Source organism: Diceros bicornis, chromosome 26 (assembly GCF_020826845.1).
Source record: "Diceros bicornis minor isolate mBicDic1 chromosome 26, mDicBic1.mat.cur, whole genome shotgun sequence".
In the NCBI taxonomy this organism is placed as follows: Eukaryota; Metazoa; Chordata; class Mammalia; order Perissodactyla; family Rhinocerotidae; genus Diceros; species Diceros bicornis.
Genome location: NC_080765.1, coordinates 37,969,148 through 37,986,716, shown reverse-complemented (window position 1 = coordinate 37,986,716; position 17,569 = coordinate 37,969,148). Strand labels below are relative to the sequence as shown.

The 17,569-nt window shown below is 44.8% G+C and overlaps 1 protein-coding gene across 3 annotated transcripts in view; it reads left to right on the top strand.

Moving 5' to 3' along the window:
• SNX29 (sorting nexin 29) overlaps window positions 1-17,569 on the top strand; it is a 522,293-nt gene continuing 504,724 nt past the window's right edge. For all 3 annotated transcript variants that reach the window (XM_058570031.1, XM_058570032.1, XM_058570033.1), the window contains exon 1: window positions 1-58. In XM_058570031.1, the coding sequence (XP_058426014.1) occupies window positions 52-58 (7 nt within the window). In that variant the 5' untranslated portion in view covers window positions 1-51. The remainder of the gene's footprint in view (window positions 59-17,569) is intronic.

The following is a 17,569-nucleotide window of genomic DNA, read 5'->3' as shown; positions in this document are numbered from 1 at the left end:
CAGTGGCGGCGGCGGCGGCACGGCGCGGGCACCGGCCCGGGGAGCGGCATCATGAGCGGTGAGTGGGGGCCTCGCCGCTGTCACGCGGCCCGGCCGCCTCGGCTCCCGCCGCTCCTGCTGCTCGTTGCGGCCCCTGAGTCCCCGCGTCCCGCTGCTCGGAGACCCCCGTCCCGCCGCTCCCGGTCTCCCGCCCCCGTGTACGCCCAGTTCCTGGCCCCTGGTCACCTGCAGTTCTCTGGCGTCCCGAGTCCGCGCACTCCTAGTCCCCTGACTCCTGTCCATCACTTACAACCAGCTCCTAGACACCTGTCCCCCGGTCCCTCAGTCCCTCCCAGTCCTCCGACCCCTTTGCCCAGTTCCCAGACCCCCGGTTCTCAGACCCCCCGTGTCTCACCCCCTCCTACCCCCTAGACCCCTGAGTCCAGTTCCAGGTCCGGGACCCCCTGCTCCCCAGTCATTTCCGCTACCCGGGCCCCTTGTCTTCGGTCGCTCCAGTCTCCATACAGGCAGTGTCTTCCCTAGACACTTAGTTTGCTGACCCCTGAACCCCGTGTCCCCGTAGCTCCCGGTCCCCAGAGGACTGTGAGTTCTCCAGCCTCTTCATCTTCCCCGTCCCTCCTATTCCCTCGTCTCCTGTCCCCCGGTGCTTTGCTGTTCCAGTCACCAGCTGTTCTCGGTTGCTCTCTCAGTTTCCCTTTCTGGCCCTTGCTTCTTACATTTTGGGTCTTTTTCCACACTCCAGCTCCTTCCATTTCTCTTCCTAGCTCATGTGAGGTCTCCCTTGTACTGTCCTGCATCCCTTCCCTTCTTGTCCACTACTGAGCCTATCTGGGAACCATCGCTTTGCCCTTCCCAGCAACCCCTCTCCCTCCCACTAGGGAGAGGGTGGTTTTGGTGGGGAGATTGGGAGGGGGAGGAAGGTGGGTGTGGACAGCTTGTGCTCAGTGTTTCTGAAGTTTTTAGTCCTAGACTTGGATGCGTCTTCTCAGCCTTTCCTCTAAGGAGAGCTACTGGTGTTTTGGTGCTAAGTCATCCCTGGGTGTTGTGTGTGGAGATGGGAGTGACTCAGGGAAGCCTCTCAGCTGCCCTGACTGGGATCTCGATTTAGTGAAGAGGACCCGCCTACCCTCACACTGCCTGTCTTCCCCTCACTGTGGAATCCAGTCCCCTTGGCCCTAGCCTTTCACCTGGGTGTTTCTGGAGGTCCGTGTTGGGGGGGGGGGGGCAAGGCAAAGGGGATGCCTCTCTCTTCATTTTTAACTTTTAAGATATCTGGGTGGATCACTTTTTACAAGTTATCTGCCTTTTGTTATTGCTATTCAAGAGCAAGATTTGTGAAATTGATGGTTCTAATGAGGGAGCAGTTGAGAGGGGTTTCCTGGGAGATAGTCCAGCTTCTGTTGCCAAAGAGAATGATTTTTGGCCTAATTAAAGTTTCTGGCCCTTGAACGTTAGTGACACCATAACAAAGATGTGATGAGCTAGTTTTCACCCAGGAGGTAAAGCCTGGTGTAAGCGCAGGCCCTGGAGCCAGACAGCCTGAGTTCAAATCCTGGCTCTGCCACGTAAAGCTGTGTGACTTAGAACAAGTTACTTGGCCATTCTGGAGGTCCCAGCAAAACGGGGATAAATAATAGTATGTACCTGTCTCCTAGGCTTATTGCGATGACTAAATAACATTACTCAGGTAAAGTGGTTGGTACTGTGCCTCTTACGTGGTGTGTAGTCAGGAACTTAGAGCTGCTGTTGTTTCCATGAGGATCCAGGTGGGGTTCAGGTTGTGCTGTTTTCTGGCCCAGCTCTGGGACAAGGGCTGGGGCTAAGCACTCCCTGAAAATCTCTTCCTTTCAATGTGACCAAGGACTCTCTGCCTCAGTCTCACGGTTCTAGACGATTCTCTCATCTGTCTTCATCACAGGAGCAAGTGAAATTGACAAGCCAAGGGAAGTTGATCAATGTATCCTTTAAGCAGAAATAATTCCAAAGATAAGGAAATTTTAAAATTTAATTTAAAAAATCATTGGGTCTAAGGCCAAACAAATTATAAAAGGAAATCAACAAATGGCTTTTTAAGGAAAAAGCATTAAGAATGAAAGCCTTTTTTTTGAAAGATTGTAATTGAAGCAGAAAAAGTGGTCGCTGAGGATGTAAGGGGAAGTCCAAGGTATTTCTAATTGTTTCTTGAATACAGTTGAAATGGGGTTTTCCCACCTGGAGGACTGATAATCAGTTCACCATAAAATAATGTGGCATGGAAGTATTTCCTCTTTCTTCTGTCCTTTTTTTTTTTAAATAGAAAACTTCACACATCTCAAAAAAGGAGGAAATAGTCTAATGAGCAGTTACCAGCTCATGACCACTTCACCTGTATCCCATTCTACTTCCCACCTCTCTCTCCAGTTTATTTTGAAGCAAATCCCAGACACTATATCATTTCATTGGTAAATATTTTAATATGTATCTCTAAAATATAGGGACTCCTTTTTAAAAGGATAACTCATAAAATATAATTGTTATCAATATATAATCAATATATCAATTGATTATATATCAATAATCAATATATACAGTTATATAGCAATTTTATATGTTGCTATATAAAATTATATTAGCAATAATTCATTAATATCAGATATTCAATGTTCAAATTTCCATGATTACCTTATAATTTTGTTTTATAATGTATTGTTAAAACTCAGGATCTAAATAAGATTTAAACAGTGCGAATTGGTTTGTCTTTTAGGTCTCTCTCTTTTTCTTAGTTTAATCATTATTTTTTTACTTTTTAGTATATTCGCAGAGTTGTGCAAACTTCACTATAATCAATTTTAGAACATTTTCATGACTCCAAAAAGAAACCCCATGCCCGTTAGTAGCCATTCCTCGTTCTTCCTCCCCTCAGCCCCAGGCAACCACTAATCTGTTTTCTCTCTCTGTGGAGTTGCCTATTCTGGACATTTCATATAAAATAAATCATAAAATATGTGGCCTTTTGTGTCTGGCTCTTTTCACTAAGTATAATGTTTCCAAAGTTCATGTTGTAGCATGTATCTGTACTTCGTTCCTTTTTGTGGCTGAATAATATTCCGTTGAATGGATATTCCACATTGTTTATCCATTCATCAATTGATGGACATTTGACTTATTTCTAGTTTTTGACTATTGTGAATAATGCTGCTGCGAACATTCACATACAAGTTTTTGTGTGGGTATGTGTCCTCAATATCTCGTTATATCTAAGAATAGAATTGCTAGGTCCTTTTGAGGAACTACCAGACTGTTTTCCAAAGTGGCCACACCATTTTCCGTTCCATACCAGCACTGTATGAAGGTTCTGGTTTCTCCGCATTCTCCCCCACAGTCTTTTTGATAATCCCCATTCTAGTGAGTGTGAAGTGGTGCCTCTTTGTGGTTTTGATTTGCATTTCTCTAATGACTAATGATGTTGAGCATCTTTTCATGTGCTTATTGGCCATTTGTATACCTTCTGTGGAGAAATAGCTGATCAGATCCTTTGTTCATTTTTAATTGGGTTGTCTTTCCTTTTATTGTTGAGCTGAAGAATTCTATATAATTTCTGGATTCAAGTCCCTTATCGGATATATTATTTACAAACATTTTGCTCTCATTCTGTGGGTTGTTTTTTCACTTTCTTGATGGTATCCTTTGAAGCACAGTCTCTTTTTTAAACTATAGGTTCCCTTCTCATCTCTCTCTTTTTCCCCCCTGGCAATTTTTGTTGACAGAAACAGTTTATCCTGTAAGGGTTTTTTTTTTTTTTTGCAGGATTTTGCTGATTGCATCCTTTTGATGTGGTTTGACATGTTTCTCAGTCTCTTGTATAACCTATAAATTGGCAATTAGAGTGCACTGTGTTTTTGAGTTGAAAGTGAGTGGAGTCAGAGGTCAAATAGGTTCAAGGCCGAATGCATTAAGTACAGATAATCAGGAAGCAGAATGGCTAGGTAATGCATACACAAGATAAATGGGTATCATGAGGCTAGAAACCACTAAGATGACCATTAATAGGGGAGTGGATAAATATATGTGGAATGGTCACGTGATGGAAAACCTCAAAGACGTTAAAAGGAATGAAACGAATTTATGCACATCACCATGGCTATATCTCAAAATTAACGTTCTCTAAAAAATGCAGGGTGCAGAATTATACCTAAAATATATACCTTGATGCAAATAGAAACATGCACATAAAACAGTGTTTATGGATTCGTGTGTGTATGTAGAAGTCAACACGTTGTCAGGAGAAAGGACCCTGCCCCAGGTGGGTGGTTGTCTTAGGGTGGTAGTGGTAGTGCTTGTGATTTATTTGTTTTTCTTTAAAGAATCCAGGAGATAGGAATACTTGATCATCACCCTCTACAGGCTGAGGAATTCTGATTTTTAGATAATGCTTCTGCTCTTCTGGGAAAGGAGAACTTGTAGGGCCAGAAAGCCATTATTACTCTCAAGCATTATGTTTTGTAAGACTTTATGTTTGAAGGTCCTTGATGCTCATTTCCATCAGTAGTTATTCTGTCAAGAATCCTTCTTAAGTTAGAAAGACACTGAAATCCTCGTTTCAAGAGTAGGGAAAGGCAGATCCAGAGAAGTCTAATAATTTGTGGAACAGACAAGCTCTAAGGGCCTGATAAATCAGAGTTTGGGGCTTAGTGGGTAATTTACTGCTGTTTCTTGCCTGACGTTTATGTACATTTTGGCAGCTTTTTCTTATTTTTCTGGAATGTTGAAGGTCATAGTTTTCTCCTTGGCGTTGGCTGGGCCATCTCCAGCAGTGGCTTGTGTTTGGAATAAAGAATCTGCTGAAATGAGTGAATGGAGAAATGAATATTTGTGGGTTTCATTCAAAGCAGAAAAAGTGATGACATCAACTCCCCCCGCCCCCACCCAAATGAAGGCTCTGGGTTGATGTATTATGGCAGATTGTAAGAAGTGAGTGTTCTACTGTCAGCAAACATTTGACCACCTCCTATGCTAGCAAGTGGCAATGAGCTTAATCCCATCGACATTGACTCTCATGCTTCCTTAGTGCATGGCCCTTCCTGGGTAACCAATAGGAAGTCAACTTCAGAGAGCTCTTAAAATTTGGAACTGAAGTCCGAGATTTTATGAGCTTCTCTAAATTCTGGCAATGTGGACATAATCCCGGAGAAAGCACCTTGCATCCTGCCACTATCTTGTCTATACATAGGCCATGCATTCTCAGCATGAGTGATATCACCCCCATGGGAATGAAAGTTTTACTCTTATGTATGAAGCACAGATGTGCATGATACAATATGTCTGTGATATTAAAATTTCATGGAGGGGGTGATTAAGAAAAAAAAAATCTAGAAAGGATCCTAAGAGGGAAGGTAATAAAAAAAGGTTGAGAAACACTGATATAGGCTGAAGTAATTTTATCATTATGATGTAAATTTACATTTTGCTTTTACCCTTAACATTTCTGGAGAAAACTTTACCACATTGCTACCTGGTCTTCGTATTGATTACTTTTATAGACTTAATCTATCATTAATCCTTCATTTTACATGTAGCATAATTTTTTAACTGTTGACTCTACTTGTGAAGATGTAGCTTCCTTCCTTCTTCTTCTCCTTTTTTCTTTTGTTCCTATTTTAAGTAATGATGCAGTGAACATTTTTGTTCAAGGTAGTTTTCCTTTCTTTAGATTATGTCTTTAGGATGATTTCCCTGAAGTAGCACTAATGTGAAAATGTGGATCATTCTTGATTGCTCTTTCTGCCAAAGTGGTTGTACTAGTTTCAAATGCTGCCAGTAGGAGTGAGGGCTCGGGTGGCAGCAGAGCTTGGCCAGAAATTCAGGGTTCAACATTCACCAGATATTTATTGGGTGACAATTTGGTGCATCTTCTGTCACTTAGCAAAGGGCTGTACTTTGGTGTCTGTTGAAGTGAATTGAATGAATGTACCAAAAAGTGTTTCCTTAGAGTAATAAGTGTGTTAACCAGGACTCTTTTCAATTGTGTGTGTCAGAAGCTGATTTCAACACAATGGGAATTTAAAGTGTCTTGTAATGGAGAAGTCTAGGAATAGGGCTGGCTTCAGGCTCAGCTGGATTCAGGTACTTAGAGAGTCATCAGGACTCCCTTTCTGTCTAGCTCACACCTCTGCTTTCCTCTATGTTGGCTTCATCCTCAGGCAGCCTCTCCTCCATGGAGGCAAGATGGCTACCAACAGCTCTCTGGTCACATCCTACTACATAGCAACACCCGAGCAAAGAGTGGGCCTCTTTCCCGGTTGCTCCGGCAAAAGTCCAGGGGCTGACTCACAGCAGTCTGGCTGGCCACTCGGTCATCCTAAACCTATCACTGTGGCTCTGGTTGGCCAGGTCTGGATCATATGCCTAGTCCGGAGCCCAAGGGTGGCATCTGTCCTACTTGTGTGGATGAGGATGAACTGAAGTGGGAGGGCTGTTGTGATTTTGAATGGGGTGGTCAAGGAAGACCTGGCAGGGAAGGTGATATCTCAGTAGAGACCTGAGGAAGGGGAGGATGACTCCTGGGTTTTGCTCCTGAGCAGCTGGAAGGGTAAGAATTGCCTTTTACTGATGTGGGAAAGGCTGTGGGAGGAGCAGGTTGAAGCCTCCAGGGGGAGGAAAGACCCTTTCCCTGGCCCTGACTTCTGATTGCCCACCCAGGAGCCCTCCAGAGGCCTGGCGGTAGTACTTCCTCTGTCCGCCTGGCAGCACCTGTCTGGGCCTGTGTTCCCCGGCTTCCTACCAGGAGGGAACCTTGCCCACACGCATTTCCTTTTTCCTTGCCTGCATCTGCATACCTTGGAATCTGCTCTGTCCTTCTCTACCTTAAGAAAAAAGCAAAACACCAAAATGACATTAAAGATTATTATGAAAACATAGAATATACTTATAAATATACCTTCCTAGCACATTAAACGTTTAGATTTTTAGGTATTCCACTTCTGTCTTTGTTCAAAGCATATGCATTTTACATAATTGCATTGAGTCTACATTTGAATTAATGTCTCCACTTATGTTATAGCATTTATCCATGTTCCTTCTCTTCACCATTACTAAAAAAGGCTGCAGAACATTCCACCAAATTGATGTGCCGCAGTTATTTAACCTTTCTCCCATTGTAGGAAAAGAAAGTAAATTCCATTTATGGTATTCTAGGATGGAATTGGCAAACATTTTCTGTAAAGGGCCAGATAGTAAATATTTTCTGCTTTTCAGGCCATCTGGTCCTTGTCCCAACTACTCATCCCTGTTGTTGTACAAAAGCAGCACAGGCAATGAGTAAATGAAAGGACGTGGCTATGTTCCAATAAAACTTTATTTAGAAGAACAGGCAGCAGCTGGATTTGTTTGGGGGCTGTAGTTTGCTGACCCCTGTTCTAGAACACTACAGAAAAAAATCTGTGCGCCCATGACGCTATGTTTAGGTAGTCATCATGTTGTAGCAGAAGAAACTTTGGACTCAGGCAGTCCTGGATTTAACTCCCTATGGAAGATCTTGGGCATGTTATTACACTTCTCTGACTCTTAGTTCCTTCATCAGAACATGGAAATTAAAGTGAGTGATGAACGTACAGTGCTGCACTCAGTTCCCGGAAGATAGAGCGACTGGTGAAAGGGTTACTTGTTCCTTTTCTCATTTCCCCCGTTCCTCCTTTGCTTGCTTTCCAAGGTGTCAAGAAAGTATTTTGATATATTTGTAGCTTTTGATATGCACTGCCACCTTGCTTTTCAGAACTTACTGCACCAGTACATTGTTACCAACCGTATATGCCTTTTTACCAGCATCGGGGAATTTCATTTTAAATGTTTCTTGGTGAATTTAGTAGTTATATAATGGTAACACCTGGTTGTTAATTTAATAAGTATATAATTTATATTTCTCCAACCATGAGGGAAGATACAGTTTCTCTTCAAAGTGTTCGCACACTGCCATTTTAGTGTTTTTTCCTACAGCAAGGATTGGCAAACTGAGACAGCCACCTGTTTTGTGAATAAAGGTTTATTGGAACACAGACACATCCATTCATTGATTATTGTCGATGGCTGCTTTTGCACTATGATGGCAGAATTGAGTAAGTTGCGACAAAGCATATGGCTTGCAAAGCCTAAAATATTTACCATTTTGCTCTTTACAGAAGATGTTTGCTGACTCCTGCTTTAGAGTAAATTCTTTGTCCATTTATGAATCTGCTGTTGACTCAATCTTTGATCTTAGACGTTACATGCCCAGTCGGGTGGCCCAAGCCCATCTGCCTTGAAGCAGAGCCTGCCTCTTTTCATTGTGTGGTGGCGGACAGTCTGTCCTTTTGTTCTGGCCGAGCTGGGCCACTTTACCCCACAATACTGGAAACCAGCGCCCTGACTTAGGGACAAATGATTGTCCATTTTATCTGTCCATGTGCTAATGCTTGAGCAGACGAGACGGCCGCTTCACTCTGCACATGACACACGAGGCTGCCGCTGTGTTCCGGCTCATTCTGGTCCTCTCCTATAAAGCAGCCACTGGGGGAACCATGGAACTGAACTCTGGAGTCTTGGTTAACAGTTGTTGAGTTCCTTCTGTGAGCAGGGGTGCATTAAGGCTGGTTTCCATTCCCGAGAAGGCTCACCACCAGGGTAGGCATAAGGGACAGGCTGAGGATTCTCCATAACCCTTTCTGTGGTAGGGATTCTGCCAGGGGTGTGGTGTGGCTGGAGGGCCAAGGGAGCACGCTTCAGAGAATACTTTATTGTGCCTGGGGAGGACTCTTGGCAGGAAAGTTTCTCAGAGAAGTTGACATTTGAGCCAGCTGTGGGAGGTTGGTTTGTCTTTGGTGGCCCTTTGCAGAGGGGGCCCCTTTTCTGCACTGAAGTTGAGCTGCCCAGGTGGTTAGCCTGGTCTTGTGGGGGTTGAAAGGCATGGGCTTTGGGGTAAAATGTTGGGTCTGTCAACCCTGAGCTGTTCCTTGGGCAAGTGATCAATATCTCCAAGTCTCAGTTCCTTTCCTGTTACAGTGGGGCTGGCAGCACCCCCTTACAGGTGGATGTAAAGGTTTAATGTATATCTCAGAATGGAAAATTGGTAGCAGACCTGGCCACTAGGCGTGTTGTGTTTGGTTCATGCAGAGTTGAAACACTGCTCTAAAAAGAGTATAATTAGGTGCCAACTCATTGACATGAAAATCTAGATTTCCAGCTTCTCGTGCAAAACCAGGAGATGGGGCAACCCCTTGCTGATGTTGCCTTGAGGTGTTGTCAGCTGGAGCTGAGTAGCAGCTGTCATTTTTAAAGGAGTATCTGCCTTGGTTCCTGCAGTCTTTACCTCGCCCTCTTTTCTGCCTTCCTTGCCCACTTCACTCACTTCCGTTCTCCACCTGATCCTGTAGGATCTGCCCCTCTCCTCCTTTACTTCTGCTTCCTTCCCATTTCTTTATTTGGAATGGTGGGGATTTGGGGGTGGGGTGGGACTTAAACAACAAAAACAACAACACCGAACTCATCATTGGGCTGAGAACACCAGGCATCCCAGATGCTTGCAAATGTGACTGAGTACAAATTCTACCAGTGGCCACAAGTCGATAATGTACCTGTCCCCTGCAAGGCTCTGATGTGGGGTGTTGGTTATAGGGTGAGGGAAGATGGGAACATGATTAAGTTATGGGCCTTGTCTACAGCTTGCTGGGGACCCCTAACATGTAGCCATCTTACTGCAGGGTGGCCATAAAGTCTGGAAATATACACACTTTTAATTTTTAAACCCCCCTCTGATTAATTCTGCTAGGGCAGTGGTTGGCAAACTGGTCTATGGGGTAAATCCAGCCCAAGGCCTGTTTTTGAAAGCAGCCATGCTGATTCATTAATGTGCTGTCTATGGCTGCTTTCAAGATACAAGGGCAGAGTTGAGTAGTCATGACTGAAGGACCCACGAAGCCTCAAGTATTTACTATCTGGCTCTTTACAGAAAAAGTTTGCTGACCCCTGTTCTATGGTACATTAAAGGCCTCAGGTTGATTCAGTGAAAACCAGAAACACAAATCGTCTGAGACAGTGCACCATATTGCTTATGCAGGGCTTGATAGAAAGGCTATGTTAAATGCAGTTTTGAAGGGTACATGGAACAAATCACATAATATCACTGAGTGTATCATGTATTTGTTATATCAGTAAGTCACTTATTGTGCATTCACCTGTGCTTCCGGATGTTATGGCCACTGTGTAGGTAATTCAGTGCAGGGGGAAGGAGATGGGAGCCCAAGGGTGAGGGTCCAGAACTCAGAACAGCTGTCGTGGCAGGGGTGGCTCTCACGGAGGGCCTGGCTGCTCTCGTGAAGGAAGAGCCATGCAGGACAGGGCAGCAGAGAAGTGGGGTTGCAGCTGGAAGGGCACGTGGGAGCAAGGCATGATTTTTGTTAACTTGAGAGAGATATTATGACATCCTTGTATGCTGTAGGAATTTGCGTAGGTGAGAAGAAAAAATTGTCAATGTGGGAAAAAGAGGGACAGTTGGTAGAGAATGTCCTTGAGCAGGTGAGAGGAGATGGGATTCAGAGCACAAGTGGAGGTTGAAGTTACTTACTTGGAGCTCAGTTTCATCATCTGTGAAATGGGATAATCCAGCTTACTTGAGGGCTCCTAATTGTGGCATGTTGACATTTTGGGCTAGATAATTCTTTGTTGTGGGGCTGTCCTGTGCACTGTAGGATTTTAGCAGCATCCCAGGCCTCTACCCATTAGATGCCAGTAGCACCCTCCCAGTTGTGCCAAAAATATCTCCAGATTTGCCCAGTGTCCCCTGGGATGGGGGTGGGGGGCGAAATCACCCTGGGTGAGAATTGCTTATCTACACCCACTCCTCAGTAGGGCCCCCTATAAGTAAACCTCCTGGAACTCTCCTTATTTGAGTGTGTCTGTCGTTTCCTGCTGGGAACCTGACTGATGCAGAAGTTAAGGACCTCTGAGCCTCAGACAGACCCTCCCCTCAGTATAATCAGAAATATGAAAGAGAAGTGAGCGTGGAGTGGCGTTGCTGTCTTGTGATCAACGTGGGGGCTGGGTGCTATCTGGAGTTGTCTTGTCCTGCCCTTAGGGGAATCCTGCTGTAGTTGTTCCTTTGGCTTAGAGTGTGCTCTTGGCTAATATTAACCTGGTAATTTATATTTTATTTTTTTGTGAGGAAGATCAGCCCTGAGCTAACATCTGTTGCCAATCCTCCTCTTTTTGCTGAGGAAGACTGGCCCTGGGCTAACATCCATGCCCATCTTCCTCTACTTTATGTGGAACGCCGCCACAGCATGGCTTGACAAGCGGTGCGTAGGTCCGTGCCTGGGATCTGAACCTGCGAACCCCAGACCGCCTAAGCGGAGTACGCAAACTTAACCACTACACCACCAGGCCGGCCCCTTAACCTGGTTATTAACCTGTTGCAGTCCTTCCCATAAAAATATTTTTTATTGAGGTAAAGTTCACATAACATAAAATTAACCATTTTAAAGTGAATAATTCAGTGGCATTTAGTACATTCATAATCTCGTGCAACCACCATCTCTATCTAGCTCGAAAACATTGGCATCACCCCAAAAGGAAACCCCGTACCCACTAAGCAGTTGTGTTCTGTCTGTATGGATTTTCCTAATCTAATCCTTCCCTTTTTTTTTTTTTTGAGGATTGACTACTTATTTTTAAACTTTCTGTTGGTTCATATACATCTAAATGGTTGTTTTAATAATATTCTTTCCTCATGTTTTAGATATCTTATTTCTCAATATATTAAACATTCATATTAATATTCTATGCTGATAATTCCTGCAAGTGTAGTCATTTCGTGTCTGATTCTATTGTTTGTTCTTTTTTTTTTTGATGTCACAATAGTTTATAACATTGTGAAATTTTGGTTGTACATTATTGTTTGTTAGTTACCATATACATGCCTCCCTTCACCCTTTGTGCCCATCCCCCAACCCCCTTGCCCTTGGTAACCACCATACAGTTCTCTCTGTCCGTGTGTTGGTTTATATTCCACATATGAGTGAAATCATGTGGTGTTTGTCTTTCTCTCTCTGACTTATGTCACTTAACATAATACCCTCCAGGTCCATCATGTTGTTGCAAATGGGACAATTTTGTCTTTTTTTATGGCTGAGTAGTATTCTGTTGTATATATATATATACCACATTTTCTTTATCCATTCATCAGTCGAGGGACGCTTGGGTTGCTTCCCCTTCTTGGCTATGGTGAATAATGCTGCAGTGAACAGAGGGGTGCATAAGCCTCTTTGGATTGTTGATCTCAGGTTTGTTGGATAGATTTCCAGTAGTGGGATAGCTGGATCATATGGTATTTCTATTTTTAATTCTTTGAGGAATCTCCATACTGTTTTCCATAGAAGCTGCACCAGTTTGCATTCCCATCAGCAGTGAATGAGGGTTCCTGTTTCTCCACATCTTCTCCAACACTTGTTTTTTGTCTTGGTGATTATAGCCATTCTAACGGATGTAAGGTGATATCTTAGTGTTGTTTCGATTTGCATTTGCCTGATGATTAGTGATGTTGAACATCTTTTCATATGCCTCTTGGCCATCTGTATATCCTCTTTGATCCTTCCCATTTTTTTTTTTTTTTTGGTGAGGAAGATCAGCCCTCAGCTAACATCCGTGCTAATCCTTCTCTTTTTGCTGAGGAAGACTGGCCCTGAGCTAACATCTATTGCCAATCCTCCTCCTTTTTTTTCCCCCAAAGCCCCAGTAGATAGTTGTATGTCATAGCTGCACATCCTTCTAGTTGCTGTATGTGGGACGTGGCCTCAGCATGGCCGGAGAAGCAGTGCATCGGTGCGCGTCCGGGATCTGAACCCAGGCCGCCAGCAGCGGCGTGCACGCACTTAACCGCTAAGCCACGGGGCCAGCCCCCTTTTTCACCTTTTTATCCCCCAGGACAGCGAACACAGAGGCCTGGATTGGATTGCTTTGCCCATGCTTTGGAGAGAAGGTGGCCAGTTAAAAGTACTTCTTAGAGCCAGAGGTCTTGACATCTCTGGGGTACAGGGTTGCCATCAACAACAATAATAATAGCTTACATGTATAAAGTGTTTGGTGTATACCAGGTGCTGTTCTAGGTGCATGATCCACATTCATGCATTTAGTAGCCCTAGCAGGTGCAGAGAGGCTGAGTAACTTGCCTGTGGTCACATAGCTGGGGGTGTAGTATTTGAACCTAGGCTATCCCATTCTTAACCTCTGCTCTGTCTTCCCTGGAGGTCACCGAAGGCTGGAGGTTTGTGATAAAAATTAATGTAGGCTCCTAAGGGTTCTAGACATTAAAGACAAAGACAACAAGGATGCACCTGAACCAGGTGGTTGATTTTCACCACACAGGTGATTTCTGAGTTAGAGACAGGGAGTGACTGCTGTTTCTCTGACAGATTTGCGGACCCCTGGGGGTATTCCCTGGGGTGTCTTTAGGTTTTCTATTGTCATTTTGATGGTGATCTAACAAGAAATTAGAAAGAAGCCTATTCTGGCTCATCTGGTTGATAGTGTTGACTGAAGGCTGTCCCTGGAGAAGGAAGGGAGCAGGAAGGCTGGGGTCTCACAGAGAAATTGTTCCTGAACCAAGCAGCAGTGAGGCTGTAACTGCAGGTTTGTTACAGGTTTTGAGAATGAGCAAGGTTTAGCAGGTGCCTGAGCCGGGAGCCACTGGACTTGAGATTGAATCCCTCCTCCAGTGCTTCCCAGGGGACTAGCACTGTGTGAAGGTCTTTTCCCCTCTGAGCCTCAGTGCCCTGTGGAATGGAGCCACCTTTCCTTCTCTGTCAAGGATTCAGTGTCAGTCCCTTACTGGCTTAGCCCAAGCTGAGACTCAGGAGGTGGGCATCAGCTCCCTGCTCCTCTTGGGTGGTTGCAGTCTTTGAGATTGGAGGATTCTTTCACCCCTGGCAGGGGTGCTGTGTTCTCTTTGTCACTGGGAGAAGGTAGGAAAGAGACTGGTAGCATTGATTGCTCTGCCAGCCTGTGTCCACAGAGGCCCCCCCTTTGCAGACTGCAGAGCTAGGAGGGCATGATCTCATGCAGAAAGCAGTGCCCAGAGAAGGGAAGTGACTGTCCCTGTCACATGGCCAGCAAGCAGCCTGGCCGGGATGAGGACTCATGATGTCTTGTGACTTCCCGCTAGTGCTCCTTCCTCTACTCCGCACAGCCATGGGCCACCTGGGTACCTCTTGTAGTCACTGAGTGCTCCCAAGGCTGCCTGTGCTCCCACCACCTTATGAGACCTCTTGTCTTAATCCCCATTTAGGGCCAGGATGGCCACAGGTGCCCCTTCAGAGGTCAGGATACTCTCAGTTAAGTGCACTTCCTGCCCACAGAGAGATCACAGCCAGGAAGGGTGAATGGTGGGCTGAGATCTGCCCAACCTCAGGCTGTTTCTCTATAGAGAACAGGCTTTTCTTCCCACCTAAAGAGAGGCTTTACAAGGTAAGGCAGAGGAGGCTGCTGACAGCTCATCTAGAAAAAGCAGTGTAGCAAGATACTGTGGAAAAGGTCTAGGATCATTGTGCATATTATTAAGGGTAGGTGCTAAATCCTGGCTATTCAAGTGTGGGTCAGGAGCCAGCAGCATCCCATCACTTGGGAGCTTGTGAGAAATACGGAATGCCAGCCCCACCCCAGACCTGCTGAATTAGAACCTGCCTTTTAACAAGACCCCAGGAGATTCGTGTGCACTGAAAGCTTGAGATTTACTGCACTAAAAATGATCAGTAGTGAGATGATGGAGATTTTTATTTTCTTTGTACATTTTTTCCTGATTTGTTACTATTGTATTTTTTTCACATAAATTACCTTTTGTTAAATTGTGGTAAAATACACGGAACATAAAATTTACCATCTTAACCATTTTTAAGTGTACGGTTCAGTGGCATTAAATGCATTCACATTGTTGTGCGACCATCACCACCATCCATCTCCATAACTCTTTTCATCTTGTAAAACTGCAAATCTGTACCCATTAAACAATAACTCCCCATTCTCCCCTCCACTCAGCCCCTGGCAAGCACCATTATACTTGCCGTCTCTATGATTTTGATTACTCTTAACTATCTCATATAAGTGGAATCATACAGTATTTATCTTTTTGTGACTGGCTTATTTCACTTAGTGTAACGTCCTTAAAGTTCATCCGTGTCGTAGCATATTGCAGAGTTTCCTTCCTTTTTAAGGCTGAATAATAGTCCATTATATATTTCTCTCTCTCTCTCTCTCTACATATACCACATTTTGCTTATCCATTCATCTATCAACGGACACTTGGGTTGCCTCCACATTTTAGCTACTGTGAATAACGCTGCTGTGAGCATGGGTGTACAAATATCTCTTCGAGACCCTGCTTTCAATTCTTTTGGGTATATACTCAAAGTGGAATTGCCGGATCATTTGGTAATTCTGTCACATGAATTACTTTTATGATCAAGAAAAATAGCAAAGGCATTTCAGGGGGAAAACCTTGTCAGTTTTCCAGGTTGCATTGCCCAAGGGCAAGTAGGGTTGCTGGATGCAGTACTTGGAAAAAGGAAAAATGAAAGCCTGACTTCTCTATTCTGGTGTTAGAGAGAGAAGAGCAGAAGCTAAAACTTCTGCTAGACAAAGAGCAGGATTTATTGAGAGACACAGGTGTCAAGAGAGATGTTTGAGGACCTGGGGCGGGTGGGGTCTCCAGCCATCCTGAATGATGCTTCAAGATGGCCTCTTGTCTGGAGGGAACGATGTGTAGGCTATCCTTTGTCAAAACCTCTTCCAGAAAAAATAACAGTGGCAGCGTTTGGGAAGTGACTTGTATTAACTGTGTGTCTGCGGAGCGTCTGACTGATTTTGTCTGCGGGCCTGGAGTGAGGCAGGAGCCTTGTGTAGTAGTCCTAACACAGGCTTTCGAGGAGCACGGTTTTGCATCAGGGTCACAGGTCCATCAGTTAGTATTAAAATTAGAACAAAACCTAAACCGTTATCGTGGTCCATGAGGCCCCTTGTGACTGGCCCTGCCTGCCTGTCTGATCTTTACTTCCCCTTTTTGGCTTTTTGCTCAAGTCACAGCAGACTTCATTCTGGTCCTGGAAGACCAGAAGCCAAGCTTGTTCCTGCCTCTGGGCCTGTACCCTGGCTGTGTGCTCTGCTTGGAACACTGGTCTCCCATCTTCCCGTGGCTGCTCTGTCTCTTTATAAAGGGCTCAGCTTAATGTCACCTGTGCAGAGAGGCCTTCTACTACCCCCCTGGCTAACACTGCCCTCTTGCTTCCTTCCTGTATCATCGCCCCATTTGGTTTCTCTTCCTAGTACAACTCTCTAACATCATCTCATTACTTTGTTTACTTAGGGACTATATATTTGTTTCTTCCTAATAGAATTTCTGCTCCGCGAGAAGATGGCTCTTTTATACCATTTAACTCCTATGTCCCCAGCACCTGGAACATTGCCTGGCACACAGTAGAAGTTAAATAAATACTGAGTGGGTCAATGCACACAATTGCTTGTCCTTTCTGAGCCTCAATTTCCCCATCTGTGGTATGGGGATCCTAATACCTGGCTTGTAGAGTGGTTGTGAAAATTACAGGACATGATGCATGTGGAGTACTCAGTTTAGTGCCTGGCATGCAGGAAGTGCTCAACACACGGTCACAGTTGTTGTCAGCCAAGTGACCCTGGCATGACCTGGATGAATCGCTGACCATCTCTGAGGCGATGCCCTGCCAGTACTCCCTGGGAAGCCCAAGTTGAGTTGCTCAAGAGAGAAACAGGTTGGTGGCAATTCAAGGCCTGTGGTGTGGAGCATCTGCTCTTGTAATTGAATTTGAGTCTTCTTTGAAGCAACTGCGTTTTGTGTCTGGTGCATCATAACATGTAGCTGTGTCTCTGTTGATTGGTACCCTGGGCCTCTTGTGGAGCATCAGATGTAGCTCTGACGATGGTCTACCTGGTGCTTTGAAGTGTCCTTGTGCCAGACCCTCTTAAGTGGAAGTTTGGTGTATGCCATGTATATCAGTTGGGAATGCTTTTGGCTGCAAGTAACAGACCAACGTACAGTGGTTTGAACAAATGGGGTTATTTTTGTCTGTGTGTGTGAGGAAGATTGGCCCTGAGCTAACGTCTATTGCCAATCCTCCTCTTTTGTTTTGGTGAGGAAGACTGGCCCTGGGCTAACATCCATGCCCATCTTCCCCTACTTTATATGGGACGCTGCCACAGCATGGCTTGATAAGTGCTGTGTTAGTCCACGCCAGGGATCCAAACCTGCAAACCCTGGGCCGCCAGAGCGGAGTGCGTGAACTTAACCACTATGCCACTGGGCTGGCCCCAAAATGGGGTTATTTTTTGTGTGAGAGGTAGGAGATTTCTAACATTGGTTCAGCAGCAAAATGACATCAGGGCTGGTGTCTTTGGGATTCCCTTGGCCTTCCCTCCAGGCTTGTTGCTTCATGGTAGCAAGATGCTGCTCTGGTTCCATCCAATGTGTTTACGATTAAGGCATGAAGGATGGAAGAAGGGAGGAAGCCATTAACGTCTGTTCTTTTATTAGGTTGGCATAATT